This window comes from Neoarius graeffei, chromosome 6 (genome assembly GCF_027579695.1).
Source record: "Neoarius graeffei isolate fNeoGra1 chromosome 6, fNeoGra1.pri, whole genome shotgun sequence".
NCBI lineage: Eukaryota > Metazoa > Chordata > Actinopteri > Siluriformes > Ariidae > Neoarius > Neoarius graeffei.
In genome coordinates this window covers 107,146,791-107,161,717 of record NC_083574.1, presented here as the reverse complement: position 1 = coordinate 107,161,717, position 14,927 = coordinate 107,146,791, and the positions used below count along the sequence as shown (strand labels likewise).

Below are 14,927 nucleotides of genomic sequence, written 5' to 3'. Positions count from 1 at the left end.
TTACAACCTAAAGAACGTCTCACAGATGAGTTATGGCAAAACCTTGGCCGTCTTGGAATGTGTAAGCCCTTTCGTTTGAAGAGAGCTGGCTGTTATCGTGTTCGCCAGTTCAGTAGCGAAGGGCTTTGCAACCTACAATCGAGTGAACCAAGTTCCTTGTTCACCACTGATGAATTTACACTAAATGCAGCTTCCAGTCAACCAAGTAAGTCGCATGTGCCGTGGTTTCCCAGTATATTATTGGCAAATATTCGTTCTATTCGCCAAAAGATGGACGAACTTCAAGCCAAGGTTGATGTAAACCTTCCAGGCATTGTTTGCTTGGTTGAGACCTGGTTGAATTCGTCTATTAGTGATTCCCTTATTTCTCTCAATGGGTATTGCTCTTATAGACGAGACAGAGCTGATGGCTGGGATGGTATTTGTGTATATGTAAACTCCCAGATTCGCTGCAACAGAATCCTATTTTACAAATCACCAGAGATTGAATCACTGTGGCTTGAGCTACGTCCGTTTCGCCTTCCTAGGCCTGTATCTTACTGGGTGCTATTTACCATCCTCCCAAAAATGGAGCTGCGAAAAACTTAGTTTTACTAGAGCAGATTCATAATAATGTTGACTCATTCTTGTATCAACATCCTGATGGGTTACCTGTGGTATGTGGGGATTTCAACCCTACTAGCACAGGTATTACAGAACAGCAAACAAAGAATGCAACTGGACTAACACAATTAAGATCTTAACTAGAGGTACAGGGACTTTAGAATGGTGTTTGTCTAACAGGCCTAAACTGTTTGCTTCACCTCTTCAGTTGCCCAAACTTGGTACGAGCGATCATTTTTACTGTATTGATTAAGCCGAAGACTATTGCTTCCAATCAAGTCCCTTCTGTCAGTACTATCGTTAAAAGGGACCTTCGGCCCAGTAGGGTCCGTGATTTTGGCCGCTGGATTACACAGTATGACTGGTCTGGTGTACTGAGCCATACACATGTCCAAGAAAAATATGACTTGTTTATTTCCACCTTGACAGAGGCAGTAAACTAATTACCTGCCCTTACAGCGTACCAAGTGCTGCACATCAGATAAACCCTGGATTACTCACAAGCTAAAAGCTCTTATTAAACAAAGAGCTCTTGCAGTTTATGGGAAAAACTCACAGCACTATAAAGAACTGCGGAATAAGGTGCAAAGGGCGTGTATAGAATGTAAACAAAAGTTCTATGAGGGCAAGGTGGCCGCTCTTAAAGAAGGCAACATCAGCCGCTGGTGGCGTGAGGTAAAGGGTCTTGCTGGACAGAGAACTCAGACCGGGTGACCCAGCTACTCGATGAGGATACTCCAACACCAGCTGCTCTAGGGGAGAAATTCAACTCCTTTTTAGCTGATCTTGCGTCACACTTCACCCCCCTAGACATTATACCCGTTGCTGTTGACCCTAACCTGGATGTCCCAAGGGAGTTTCTTGTTGATATCGCGTCTTGTTATAAAGCCTTGTGCCAAGTTAAGAACAATAAGTCGCCTGGGCCCTCAGCGGTGCCCAACAAGATCTGGAAAGAGTTTGCTTGTGAACTTGCCCCTATTGTTACAGATATTTATAATGCTTCACTTAAGCAAGGGTTCATCCCTGTCCGGATCAAGGAATCTATAGTTTCACCTTTTGCCCAAATGTTTTCCACCTAAATGTATTAATGATTTAAGGCCAATTACCTTGACCTCCCAATAGCTAAAATACTGGAGGGTTTTACTTTAGTCACTTTTTTGACAGGTCTCCAACAAAATTGATCTAAGGCAGTTTGCACTACCAGGTAGATCAACCACGCATGCGCTTGCATATTTGCTACATTGTATTTTTGAGGCTCTGGACAGTGGTCATTACTATGCGCGTATACTGTTTACTGATTTTAGTAAAGGGTTTGATCTGGTGGATCATTCTGTTTTAGTATCTGAGCTTTGCAATTTGGGAGTACATGAGATCTTAATTAGATGGATTGGGGCCTTTCTGACTGAAAGGTCTCAGCAGGTCAAAATTGGTAACACTATCGAGTTGCGTTGTCCCAAGGGGCGGTATTCCTCAGGGGACGAAGCTGGCTCCCCTGTTTGCAGTCCTAGTTAACAATCTGGTTAGTGACTGGAAAACAAGGGTAAAATGTGTAGATGACCTTTCCATACTTGAAATTATTCCTAGATGTTTGACCAGCCTGCTGCCCTTGGTTGCAAGGGATATCTGTACATATGCTTGTAGTCATGGAATGAGGTTGAACCCTACCAAATGTAAAGAACTGTGCATAGATTTTTTTTTTTTTTTTTTTTACAGTATAAGCCCTTTTACCTACCTCCCTTGCAAATGTCAGGTCAAGTTATTGAGCAAGTATCTTTTTATAAGTTGCTTGGTGTATACATTTCAGATAATTTGTCATGGTCTACCCACTGTGATTTTATTGTAAAGAGAGCTCAGAAACGCCTATATGCTTTGTGTGTGTTGAAGAAATCTGGTGTTTCATCATCTGACCTTCAAGCTTATTGTCAAGTCAAGTCAAGTCAAGTTTATTTGTACAGCGCTTTTAACAATAAACATTGTCGCAAAGCAGCTTTACAGAATTTGAACGACTTAAAATATGAGCTAATTTTATCCCTAATCTATCCCCAATGAGCAAGCCTGTGGCGACGGTGGCAAGGAAAAACTCCCTCAGACGACATGAGGAAGAAACCTCGAGAGGAACCAGACTCAAAAGGGAACCCATCCTCATTTGGGCAACAACAGACAGCCTGACTATAATATTAACAGTTTTAACAGGTATAACCCTCAACTGTCCTCATGGGGCCGTCCTTCACAGGAGTGGGGCGATAAAACTCCGACCAGACACAGGGCACCAGGATGGATCAAGCAGGTCCGAGGGGCAGAAGAGGCCAGCATCTCAATCCCAGGATCAACATGTAACTCAGAGGGACAGATGGGGGGGGAGAGAAAGAAAACACGTTGTTAGGTATGCCCTAAAAATGACAAGTATTAGATCTGTGTGGTAGGCTCGCAGAGACGAGAGTCTTTACATCAGGCATGACGCACAATGGCATGTTAATATGGTAAAAAATATATCATGACCTGCTCTGGCTGGATGCTTGATTGGGTGATGGGAGCACACTCCTCAGCAATGATGAGATGCAGATGGGACCCTTAGGCCTGGCCAAGACAATTCAGTTACATTTCACCGGGTCTGGGATATGCGACAGAACGTCTGACGGCCGATTCCCTGCAGGCTACGATAGCCAGTCGAGGTCCCCACCGTCTCCACCAAAAGATTTCCTGTTGACTCCATGTAACTCAGAGGGACAGATTTGGGACAGATGGGGGGGGGGGGGGGGGGGGAAGAGAAAGAAAACACAGGTGGTTAGGTATGCCCAATGTCACCTGAATAAGTAGGAACAGTATACTATTATTATACTATAATATATAATATAATATAATACTATTATATTAATATACTTTCCAGTATATTATTGTAGCCTGGTTAGGCCCATCCTGGAATATGCATCTCCTGTGTGGGCTGGGCTACCAGCTTGTCAAGGTCAGCTGGTGGAGGGCATTCAGAGGGCTGCACTTAATTATATTTCCCGAGCGATCATATGAGTCGGCACTCGTGGGTTGTGGTTTGTCTATGCTGGTAGCGCGCCGCGATGCGGCTTGCAGGAAATTTATTGCTAACATCAGGGAGTCTGGTTTCCTAGCACACATGCTACCCCAGCCCGTGAGTGTCGCTCATGGCTGAGGTCTGGCCTGTTCCGCGATGACTCATGTAGCGAGGACCGACCGACTCAGCAATTTTGTGACCGATAAGTTCAGTAGAGATTAAATGTTTTTTTTTTTTTGTGTTTTTGTATTTGGCCTCCCTTGTAATTTAGTGTTATCACTACCAAAGGGCTAAATAAACTGATCATTCATTCATCCTTCTACAGGTGGCACAGTGGTGTAGTGGTTAGCACTGTCGCCTCACAGTGAGAAGGTTCTGGGTTCAAGCCCAGTGGCCGGCGAGGGCCTTTCTGGGTGGAGTTTGCATGTTCTCCCCGGGTCTGCGTGGGTTTCCCCCACAGTCCAAAGACATGCAGTTAGGTTGACGTGGGGTGCCCTTGAGCGAGGTACCGAACCCCTGACTGCTCGCCGGGTGCTGTGTGTGTGTGTGGGTGTGTGCGTGTGTTCACTGCTTCAGATGGGTTAAATGCAGAGGATGAATTTCACTGTGCTTGAAGTGTGCATGTGACAAAGGTTTCTTCTTTCCAATGTGGTCCTTGTGACAGCAGGAAACAATAAAATGAGTAGTCAACTTATAAACAATGGTCATAAACAAAATATATGCTAACTGTATTGGAGTGCAACCAGATTACAGAAATGGCAACAAAATGATCAGTTATATACACAACTGGGTTTGGAATTTACTCCATAAAAACTGTACCTGTTCCTTAAAATGATCATGTGTTTGACTCCGTTGCGGTGATGGAGGTCAGCTATTCCACAAACTCATTGCTCTAAACCTAAGAACTCCGAGTGGTCTGCATAAAATGTGACGTCACTTACAATACACGGCCGTATTCGACAAAATGGACCACAGCACCACTGACATTTCACTAATTTCCTCAGATTTCTGTCAATGCCCTGAATAACTATGGTTATGGAAAAACAAGCATCACCATATCCATTAGTTACACACAAGCGAACAGTATTTATGTTGTCATTACTGAGGCTTTTCTGAAACTCTGAATCAAAGCAAGACGCCTAACAAACATCAAGCTGCTTAGCTTCATCAGCAATTATGTTTTTGCCCGAAGGAACTCAAAATAACATCACGCTTAAGTGTCTTCTTACCCTTTGAATTTCTGTTTTGCGGACTACTGACTGTTTGTCTTGTCTGCTTTTTGGCTGAAGCTTATGGGAACTGCGTCTGGACTCGGCGCTGGCTGGTACGGTGTTCTTAATACCAGTGCATCAGAGTTGTTTTGAGTGAAACGATCTTCTACAAAATGTTCTGAGCACACGAGCTGCAAGTGTGCTGTTTTTGCACCCGAAGGACCTGTCAGCCCATGAGAGGTCGGTCCCTGTGTGGCAAATGGCGTTTATCCACTACCTTTTTTGTACTTTTAGGAATTGATGCAGGGTAGTTTTGTCGTCGTCCCCCCCCCCCCCGCACACTTCTGCCATTGTTGCATCCTGCTGTAATGTTCACATGAATCCTGTAGAGTAAAGCAGCGTTTCCCCTCTTTCTGCGTTGCCGTGGGGGTTGGACTGTCTACACAGTAATTATGCTAGGCAAGCCTGGGGACATCTTTGTTGAATTTTTTTTCATGAATGAGTCGAGAGCATGCTAAGCATGCTAACGAGTGCTTATGCTGCCAGGAATATGTAAAACTTGTGCACTTGCCTCAACAGATTTCGGTAAGTCAGATTGTATGTAGATCTGTTTGTAGGTTGTCTAGCGAGGTTACAGTCTGCAGAATGAGGCGTCACTGCAGCACTACTTGGGGATATAAATATGAGAAGTTGCCTCTCTCCATTCAGTCACAAGTGTAGATCAGCTGCTCACTATTCCCTCGCTGTTTATCAGTGACCTTGGAATCCTCATTCCCCCCCCCCCACACACACACACTTTTTTTTTTTTTTTTTTTTTTTAATGAAATCTCCAGCCGGGGCAGCTTCAAGTCTTACTCACTATGCAGAGCTTCTGTGTTTTGCACCCAAATGATGTCCGAGCACTGCCAGAAACAATGTGGGGGGATTTTTCTGATTTGGTTAAAATATTTTCAATGTCAGCATCCATGAAATTGTCCATTCTGCATAGAAACTGACTTTCAGAGATGGAGAGCTTAGTTGTGTGAGCTCCTTATTTTTCAACTTTTCACATGAAATTTAGTTTACATTCTCCATCTTCATAACGGGTTTTAAAAATTATCTTTCTTTTAAAGATGACTAACAATCCCCTGTGTTTTTGCTTAAGTTAAAAAAAAAAAAAAAGTCTCCTGTCGGTAGAAGCTAGTGAACACTTGGGCAGTGGCTGGATGCAAAGCCACTAATTCACAAGTCAGTAACTGGGCATGTGTTGCCTTGTGAAGCCAGATTTGCACATGGCTTGGTCGAGTGTGAAATGGAAACCTGGCAGATTCCTTCTCGCCTGTTTCTTAGAACTCTAATTTGACTTTGTAATGCACACCCTAAACACCATTTGTTCTCCAAGTAAAGTGTACATAATTTAGTCTGTGTACCCCAGAGCTAGTTAATGAAGGCTGTAGTGTTAAATAATTGTCCTATTCACTACTGGAGGGGTTCCCTTCTCGGTTATGTTGGTCATCCCAGCTCGGATATTAAAATGCTTTCAGAGTTAAGTGGGGGTTTGTGTGCAGCTTCCAAGTCAGCAGCTTATCTTTACTGTAATCCTGATCGCAGGTGAAGGCAGTAGAACTCTCTCGGGTATTTGTAGCTTTTTTTTTTTTTTAAACCAATTAAATACAGGGCTTTCAGATGTTCAGCAGTGTGACTGTTTTGGGTCGGAGGCAGTGGGTGTGTGCTGTTTATTAACAGATGTATCTTGTGAAATACTGATGCACGAGTTCAGCTTGTAGTGGGGTGAGGGGGGCTGCACCCCCCCCAAAAAAAGTGTCCTCTGTTATCCAGTTTTCTTTCTAAACGATGGTCCCTAATGGTGGTTCTTGATGTAGCAGCACTGATCTGCCACAGCAACGTTTTAGAATCGCCACAGAGAAGTAAAACGCAGCCTCCAATAGTAAAGCCGCAGGATCCTCTCAGCATGGTGATGAACACAACCTCGGTTACCCAAAACTCAATGCGGCATAACCTTAGCTTCACATTCCCTAGCGAAGCATGGAAAGTAATTTTATAGATTATTTTTACTGAGAAATATTGTGATCACCTAGCCTAAACATCTTGTGTATTAAGTATTCCCTAAAATGCTAATTACTACCTAGTGAACTCTGCCAAAAACTCATTTGCTGTTCTACCCAAAATCTGCTGGGTCCCTGTGTGTGTGTGTGTGTGGGGGGGGGTTTAAATTCTGATGTAAACTGGTGCTGGGTTGATGTGTGTTCACACTAAACAGAATGGGCTGTATGGGAAGGGGAGATGCATTTTGGAGTAACTTTTTTTTTTTTTTTTTTTCTTGTTCTCAGACGCTGGATGAAACCGAGAGGGGCGATGGGGGATTCGGCTCCACAGGGAGGAACTGAAACTGCTGCTCTTCGTTAATTTAAAGAGAGATATGTACATGTGTAACTTTCTTTTTGTTCTGGATGTGTTTGGTGCTGATGTATTATCTTGCAGGAGGCCACTAGGTGGTGCTGTTATTGGGTCTAAGCTTGCAAATGAAGTTCTAAGAAATGTTACTCTTCATGTCATTTAGTGACTGTAATGTTAAATATTTGGTTTAGAATCCAGATTTCTCTGGAACCTGTAATCGATGTTGATCAGGTGAAGGCGCTGTTGTGTAATAAAGAGAACATGTCTCTCTGAAGTGAAATTACTGTCACAATTCTGCAGGTGATTTTTTTTTTCCTCCAACATGCCTGTGTTTTATTCTTCTTACAGCACATTACCAACAAGTACAGTTTATTAAAGATGACATACTTTTTTCTATTTATAGTTGTTTAATGGTGAAACAAATTTAATCCCTGTAGCAATAACCAGAAGTCCCCTCCCCCCCATGTTATTAAAACCAAACATGCAGTTTACTGTTACTGAGAAATGGGAAAGTGTAAATTCCTCTGACTTGTAAATGGTAAAATTACAGCGTTACCTCTGTCACAAAGCACTGACACTGGAGACTCCTTCCAGAAATCTTAAATAAAAATCACCTTCGATAAAACTGTCAATGATTGATTATACACGTTTTTAAAATCCGTATAGCCACTGGGTGAAAGAGCTGTTACTATAGAAATGCCAGTGTGTTAGAACAGTACATGACTATAAACTTGTTTACTGTTGCACTACTGTTACAGAATATTAATCAACACTTCCTGACCAATGAGGGTGCGGAATCCAGCAGCACTATTTAGAAATAAAGGACTGACACGGGTACCCTGTTGAAACCAAAACGTTCTTTTATTGTGAATTTACACCTAAACTCCTCACAGATGTGAACACTGAATGACTGTAGCGTCTCGCTGAAGGCACTGACAATATCTCGAGTGTGTGGTTTTCTTCTTTTTTTTAATATTATTTTTTTGGCCTGGAAGGCCTCAGTGCAGTAGTCTTTCTTTCTCTTCCTCTGAAAGGTGAAATGTACACTTACACAAAATCAGAATAAAAAAAAGTAGTTGGTCTTTATAATGAGCACCATTGTGAGCCCTTTGGTTCAGGGCACTATACGTGTTTATAAAAGATCCCCAGGTTAAACGTGGTGTGGTTACAGTAATACACACACGTACTGCGCAGGGTAGCGAAAGGCGTTAAGTGGTGACAGTTCTGCAGTGCATTCATTCATAAATCTAATGTTGATGTGTTATTAGCACCAGTAAATATGATTAAAACACTGAGCTAAAATAGACAGCGCAGAAATGAAAGAAGCAGAGTCCTTTATAACCACAATGGAACCCAAACATAAAGGAACAGTTCAGGTCCAAATAAACAACACACAAATTTCCCCCTTAAGCCAAAATGTGTCAAATCTGTTTGTGATCCTGAACAACTGGACCGAGCCGTCTGAGGACAAACTGCACTGGGGTTAAACTGGAGGCTTCCCGTACCCTGCATTCACATCTGACAAGTCATTTGTGGGTGTGGCCTGTCCAGTATTTATGACTTCCAATTTGAAACAAGTAATTATATAGAGCTGCTAAAGCTAATTAAACACAAATGTCACACTAGTGTGGAAATCAGTTGTTTTAGATGTCACGTGCTCAGCTTTGTATTTGCGCCATTCTTGGATTAGATTAGTAACTGTATGAGCGATGTACACTCACCAGAAGCACCAATGATCTCTGCTACTTCTTTCCAAGCTTTATTTTTCTTCTTAATGTCCCTGACGCATTCAGTGATTGTTCATGTGAGGCAGGATAAGCTGAAGCCACGCTTAGGTTTTTCTTTCAATTTTATGTTGAACAGTAAATGAGAACTAATTACAGGGAAAAAATTAATGCTGCAATCCATCATACTCAGGATCGGCTCAGAAAAACATGGATTAGGACCCGAGGAACGTCATATTTGTCGGGCTAGTTTCTGGATTTGATAAACATAAGAACTACATACAGTGCCTTGCAAAAGTATTCATACCCCTTGAACTTTTTCACATTTTTCCACCTTACAACCACAAACTTAAAAGTTTTTTATTGAGATTTTATGTGACAGACCAACACAGAGTAGCACAGAATTGTGAAGTGAAACGAAAATGATAAATGGTCTTCAAAATTTTAAACAAATAAAAATCTGAAAAATGTGGTGTGCATTAGTATTCAGCCCCCCTGCGTCAATACTTTGTAGAGCCACCTTTTGCTGCAATTACAGCTGCAAGTCTTTTGTGGTATGTCTCTACCAGCTTTGCACATCTAGACACTGAAATTTTTGCACATTCTTCTTTGCAAAATAGCTCAAGCTCAGCCAGATCGGATGGAGAGCGTCTGTGAACAGCAATTTTCAAGTCTTGCCACAGATGCTCAATGGGATTTAGGTCTGGACTTTGACTGGGCCATTCTAACACATGAATATTCTTTGATCTAAACCATTCCATTGTAGCTCTGGCTGTATGTTTAGGGTCATTGTCTTGCTGGAAGGTGAATCTCCTTCCCAGTCTCAAGTCTTTTGCAGCCTCCAACAGGTTTTCTTCCAGGATTGCCCTGTATTTAGCTCCATCCATCTTCCCATCAACTCTGACCAGCTTCCCTGTCCCTGCTGAAGAAAAGCATCCCCATAGCATGATGCTGCCACCACCATGTTTCACAGTGGGGATGGTGTGTGCAGGGTGATGAGCAGTGTTAGTTTTCCGCCACACATAGCGCTTTGCATTTAGGCCAAAAAGTTCAACTTTGGTCTCATCTGACCAAAGCACCTTCTTCCACATGTTTGCTGTGTCCCCTACATGGCTTCTTATGCCTGTCTTTCAACAATGGCTTTCTTCTTGCCACTCTTCCAAAAAGGCCAGATTTGTGGAGTGTACGACTTATAGTTGTCCTGTGCACAGATTCTCCCACCTGAGCTGTGGATTTCTGCAGCTCCTCCAGAGTGATCATGGGCCTCTTGGCTGCTTCTCTGACCAGTGCTCTCCTTGCTCGCTCTGTCAGTTTAGGTGGACGGCCATGTCTTGGTAGGTTTGCAGTTGTGCCGTACTTTTTCCATTTTTGAATGATGGATTGAACAGTGCTTCTTGAGATGGGCAATTCCATGTAAATGTCAACCTCACCATGCAAAAATAAAGCAACATGTAATACATCAAAACCACTCCCAGAGATCTCACCTAGGCCTGTATTTTACAGATGTGAATAAGTTGAACCAATTTGTAACCAACCTAATACGTCACTGTCAGTCTTTCTTTCTTATAATGTAAAACCCAAGCTAAAATCAACTTTGATCATGTACAATTCTATATTATTGCCACAAGCCACAGAAATGTATGCTAAAATCCACAAAACAGCAAAACAATAGCCATCCTAAATATTATTTAAGAACTTTGATAGTTTTAGCTGATATTTAGAGAGTTTTTCAAAGGGTTATAGTGGTTAAATTGCTGATTTTCTAAACATATGCCATGTCCATTTCAGATGCGTCACATCCATAACGGAATTATGTCACATCCATAACGCTGATTTTTTCTTCCTAGATTCTGCTTGAAATAGAAAATATTTTAAACAAAGGCTTTTTTTATTTTCAGCTAAGACTCCTTTATTAAATGCATGCCTGCATTTGGATATTATGTTTGCAATTTCACAGAGTTTGATGAATATGTGTAGTCACCCTGGAAATGGGGTATTTTTTCCGTCACATCCATAACGCATGTCTTTTTTGGCATTTTCTAGAGTTCTAAATGTACTATGGGAATTCTTTTTTTCCCATGACTTCTCCAATATGAGAGGTCTTAAAAATATACAACAAATTTTAAAATACTGGAAAGGAATAAAAATTAACTAGGTCAGTTGTTGCCATTTTGAGTCCAAATGTCACATCCATAACGCTGGAATTGCTCAGATGTTCAGAGCTTGGGATATTTTTTTATAACCTAACCCTGCTTTAAACTTCTCCAGAACTTTATCCCTGACCTGTCTGGTGAGTTCTTTGGTCTTCATGATGCTGTTTGTTCTTCAGTGTTCTCTAACAAACCACTGAGGCCTTCACAGAACAAGTGTACTTATGCTGAGAGTAAATTACACACAGTAGGACTCTATTAACTAATTAGACGACTTCTGAAGGCAGTTGATTGCACTGGATTGTATTTAGAGGTATCAGAGTACAGGGGGCTGAATACTAATGCACACCACATTTTTCAGATTTTTTGTTTAAAATTTTGAAGACCATTTATCATTTTCGTTTCACTTCACAATTATGTGCTACTCTGTGTTGGTCTATCACATAAAATCTCAATAAAAAACTTTTAAGTTCGTGGTTGTAAGGTGGAAAAACGTGAAAAAGTTCAAGGGGTATGAATACTTTTGCAAGGCACTGTAAATTGTTTCTGCTTGATTAGACATGGTGAATGATAGGATCATCTACTAATCTTGTTCATGTTCGCTCATGAAAATGATCTGTCATTGTAATCATATCATACTAGTAAAACTGGGCTGAAATAAGAATTAAATTACAAATCTAAAAAAAAAAAACACAAAACTGTTCCTGTTAACTGAGTGCCACTACACTGCTGTGACATTAGATGTGTTTATATCCCAGAACTCGAGGGGGATGATGGCCACGTTCCCGACGGGAATTCCAGGTTGAATCACTGTTCTGTTGCACTTTTCCATGTCACAGGACAGGTTTTATTTTGGTTCTGAGTGCAGTGGATTGCAGCGTAAAGGTACGAGTGGGGAACTGAAGAAGGTGCAGAGCGAACGCACCGTAAGATTTGTCCAAGGACTCGTTTGAGACATTACTGTGCATTTGCCACTTATCGCATCATGTTGCATCATTTCACCGAATTCAGAAAATCTATTTGTGCTGCTGTTCCTGAAATCGCAGCTGTGCGTCACGCTCAGACACAGAAGATGAACGACCGCCTGTGATCTGTCCTGTCACTTGGCTAATGTGAATGTAGGGTTTGCGTTTTAGCTGCACAAGCCTCCAAGTTCCAGAGCAAAACTACAGAAGTAAACTTCAATCATATCCCAACAACTACATTTAGGATAAAGAGGACATTATGGACATTTATTTTGGACTGAAGTGTAACTTAAAGGCTTTGTTACAATTTAAAGTGGTCAAAAAAACACAGACTTGGTCAGATGAGTGATTTAATAAATGATATTTCTGTCCAGTCCCCTGCTCAAACACAGTTTATTACTGTTTTAGCTTTATGACTGTTCAGTACTGTTTTTATCTGCCCTTGTCCACTTACCCTATACCTAGTCCCCTTAGCTATCCAAGATGTGCTAGTTGATTGAGTTGTAGACAACGCTAGTTTGCAGGATCACGACTTACCCAGAAAGCATTGCTGCAATTTGAGAAAGTTTTCAAAATGTTGGCTGAAGCTAAAAGGCATTGGGCTTTTTTTTTTAAAAGATTTTGTTCCTTGTGCGTTTCCATCTGTACATAACACTGAGGGAGCTGTACGGCTGGGTTCCACTAGCACTGTAGCACATTAGCTAATTAGCAAGCCAGTTACTTGGCACATTTTACTGTGTTAGCTGATTAATATAGTGGATAATTGCTATAAATACAGACAGCTGTCCAGTTGGATGGATTGACTAACATCTCATCAGCATGCTACTTACTTAGCCAGCAAACTAGTCAGCTAGGTTCGCTCTGCTAGCTAGTTAACATGCCAGCTGGTTAGCAGTTTTTCCCCCTGTGACTAATCACCACGAGTTTTGGCAGTGGGAGGAGACCCTTTGTTGCCATGCTAGCTAGCTATTCAGCTTTTTCTGTTTGTTTGCTGCCTTTATTCTGTATACTTACAAATCACACTAGAAAGCTAGCAAGCCCATGTGACTGTACAGGTTGTCAAGGAAACTGCTGACTCTCAGGAAATTGCGATAGCTCCATCACGCTTGCTGCTTGTTGCAGTTACACACTTGTTGAATGGGGAAGTGGACAAGGGCACAGTACAAACAATGCTGTAATTGGGAATGTGTGCTGATGAGAAAAGACACTGACGCTGCAGTTTCAGTTCTATTGAAATGTACATACGTACTGTTATTATTGTTACGATTATTTTGAGAGACGATGTGGAGAGACGTTATCTCTGATGTGGAGATCTTTAGCTGTAGTAAATAAGAGTCCTCTTTGATCATTTCTGTGGGATGAAGCTAATGCAAGTTGATCTGTAGTTTAATGTGTAGTGTTTCTCCCAGTTCTCCACTGAGGTAGTCTTTATCGTTCTTGTCCTCAAGCAGCTCCAGCTCCTTCTTACCATACACAGGAACACCACTGATTTGTAAATAATAAACTCCAGGCAGAAGGTGGTGGCGCTTGTTTTTGGACAAGTGCAGGAAGCTCACGCCATCCCTCTGGTTGATTTTGAACAGGCCGGCATCGTTCCCAAAGTCAACAGCATAGCGGACATGGTTTTTGAGCATGGAGAGTGCTGGCAGGAACTCGATGATATGATCTTTAGCACTTAGCTCACTGGTGCTCAGGTTAAAGCGAATGATGTCATCAACATCCACGCTGGCTGAAGTAATCACTTCCTGATCGAACTAAAAGTAGAAAAGATCAATGCTGTGTCTCAAACACTGGTGAAAAAACTTTATTCTAACAGTAACACTCCTAAAGAAGCGTTCATAATACAACCCTAATTCCAAAAAAGTTGGGACAAAGTACAAATTGTAAATAAAAACGGAATGCAATAATTTACAAATCTCAAAAACTGATATTGTATTCACAATAGAACAGGGCTTTTCAAAGTGTGGGGCGCGCCTTCCCTGGGGGGCGCGCAACGTGAGGAAACAAACCAGAATAAGTTACTATTGCGGACATTTAGCGAACTTCAGCTAGCCTTTGCCAGAGACAAAATGGATCGATTTTTAGTACCTAAAGCTACAGTGAGTGAGGAGACAGAGTCTGGGCCAAGCAAAAAACCAGAGCCTCCAGGATTTCGCAATGTTGCGATTTGCAAATTCAACCAATCCCCGCGAATTCAGGGCGGTGTTGCAATTATATCCAATCACCGCAACCTTCCCGCAAATTTGACCAATCGTTGGCGTCGTCTTGAGGTGACGTCGACAAACTACCTTCTGCCTTACTTCCGTATATACGTTCAAGAGAAGCAGCATGCGCACAGTGTTGCCAGATTGGGTGGTTTTAAGTGCATTTTGGCGGGTTTTGAACATATTTTGGACTGGAAAACATCAGCAGTATCTGGCAACACTGCATGTGTGAGTCATTGTTTATATAGGCTTAAATTCTGTTACTGAAAGTGTGCTATGTTTACAGTGAAGGACTGTGCGCACTTTACATTATTTTTTTTACTTAATACAAGAAATTAATGGATGCCAACATTTTTGCCAAAATGGTATTTTATTTTCCATTGTTTAGGCAGCTTCAGCATCATACTGTGAGATTCTGTTCAAATTGTTTTTTTTTTCTTCTATGAAGCCTGAGCCATTTATTTTATTAGTTTATAATTATTGTTTAATTTAGTCTTCAGGAGAGACTGCCTGCACACAGCACTAGTATTAATAGTTTTTTTCTTCCATGAAAGCTGAGGCATTTATATTATATTTGAAGGTAACTTCATGTTGTGCTGTGAGGTTCTCTGCACTTTAACTTTTGAACCAACAGGTGCATTTGGATAA

At 41.6% G+C, this 14,927-nt stretch overlaps 2 protein-coding genes across 2 annotated transcripts in view; one reads left to right on the top strand and one right to left on the bottom strand.

The window, feature by feature from the left end:
* dut (deoxyuridine triphosphatase) overlaps nt 1–7,516 on the top strand; it is a 34,581-nt gene extending 27,065 nt beyond the window's left edge. Inside the window, exon 7 of the mRNA XM_060924313.1 lies at nt 7,170–7,516. Coding sequence (XP_060780296.1) covers nt 7,170–7,226 — 57 coding nt within the window. The 3' untranslated portion in view covers nt 7,227–7,516. The remainder of the gene's footprint in view (nt 1–7,169) is intronic.
* A 4,078-nt stretch (nt 7,517–11,594) lies between these two features.
* The window catches only part of fbn1 (fibrillin 1), a 207,393-nt gene continuing 204,060 nt past the window's right edge, over nt 11,595–14,927 (bottom strand). Inside the window, exon 66 of the mRNA XM_060924311.1 lies at nt 11,595–13,829. Within this exon, the coding sequence (XP_060780294.1) occupies nt 13,440–13,829 (390 nt within the window). The 3' untranslated portion in view covers nt 11,595–13,439. The remainder of the gene's footprint in view (nt 13,830–14,927) is intronic.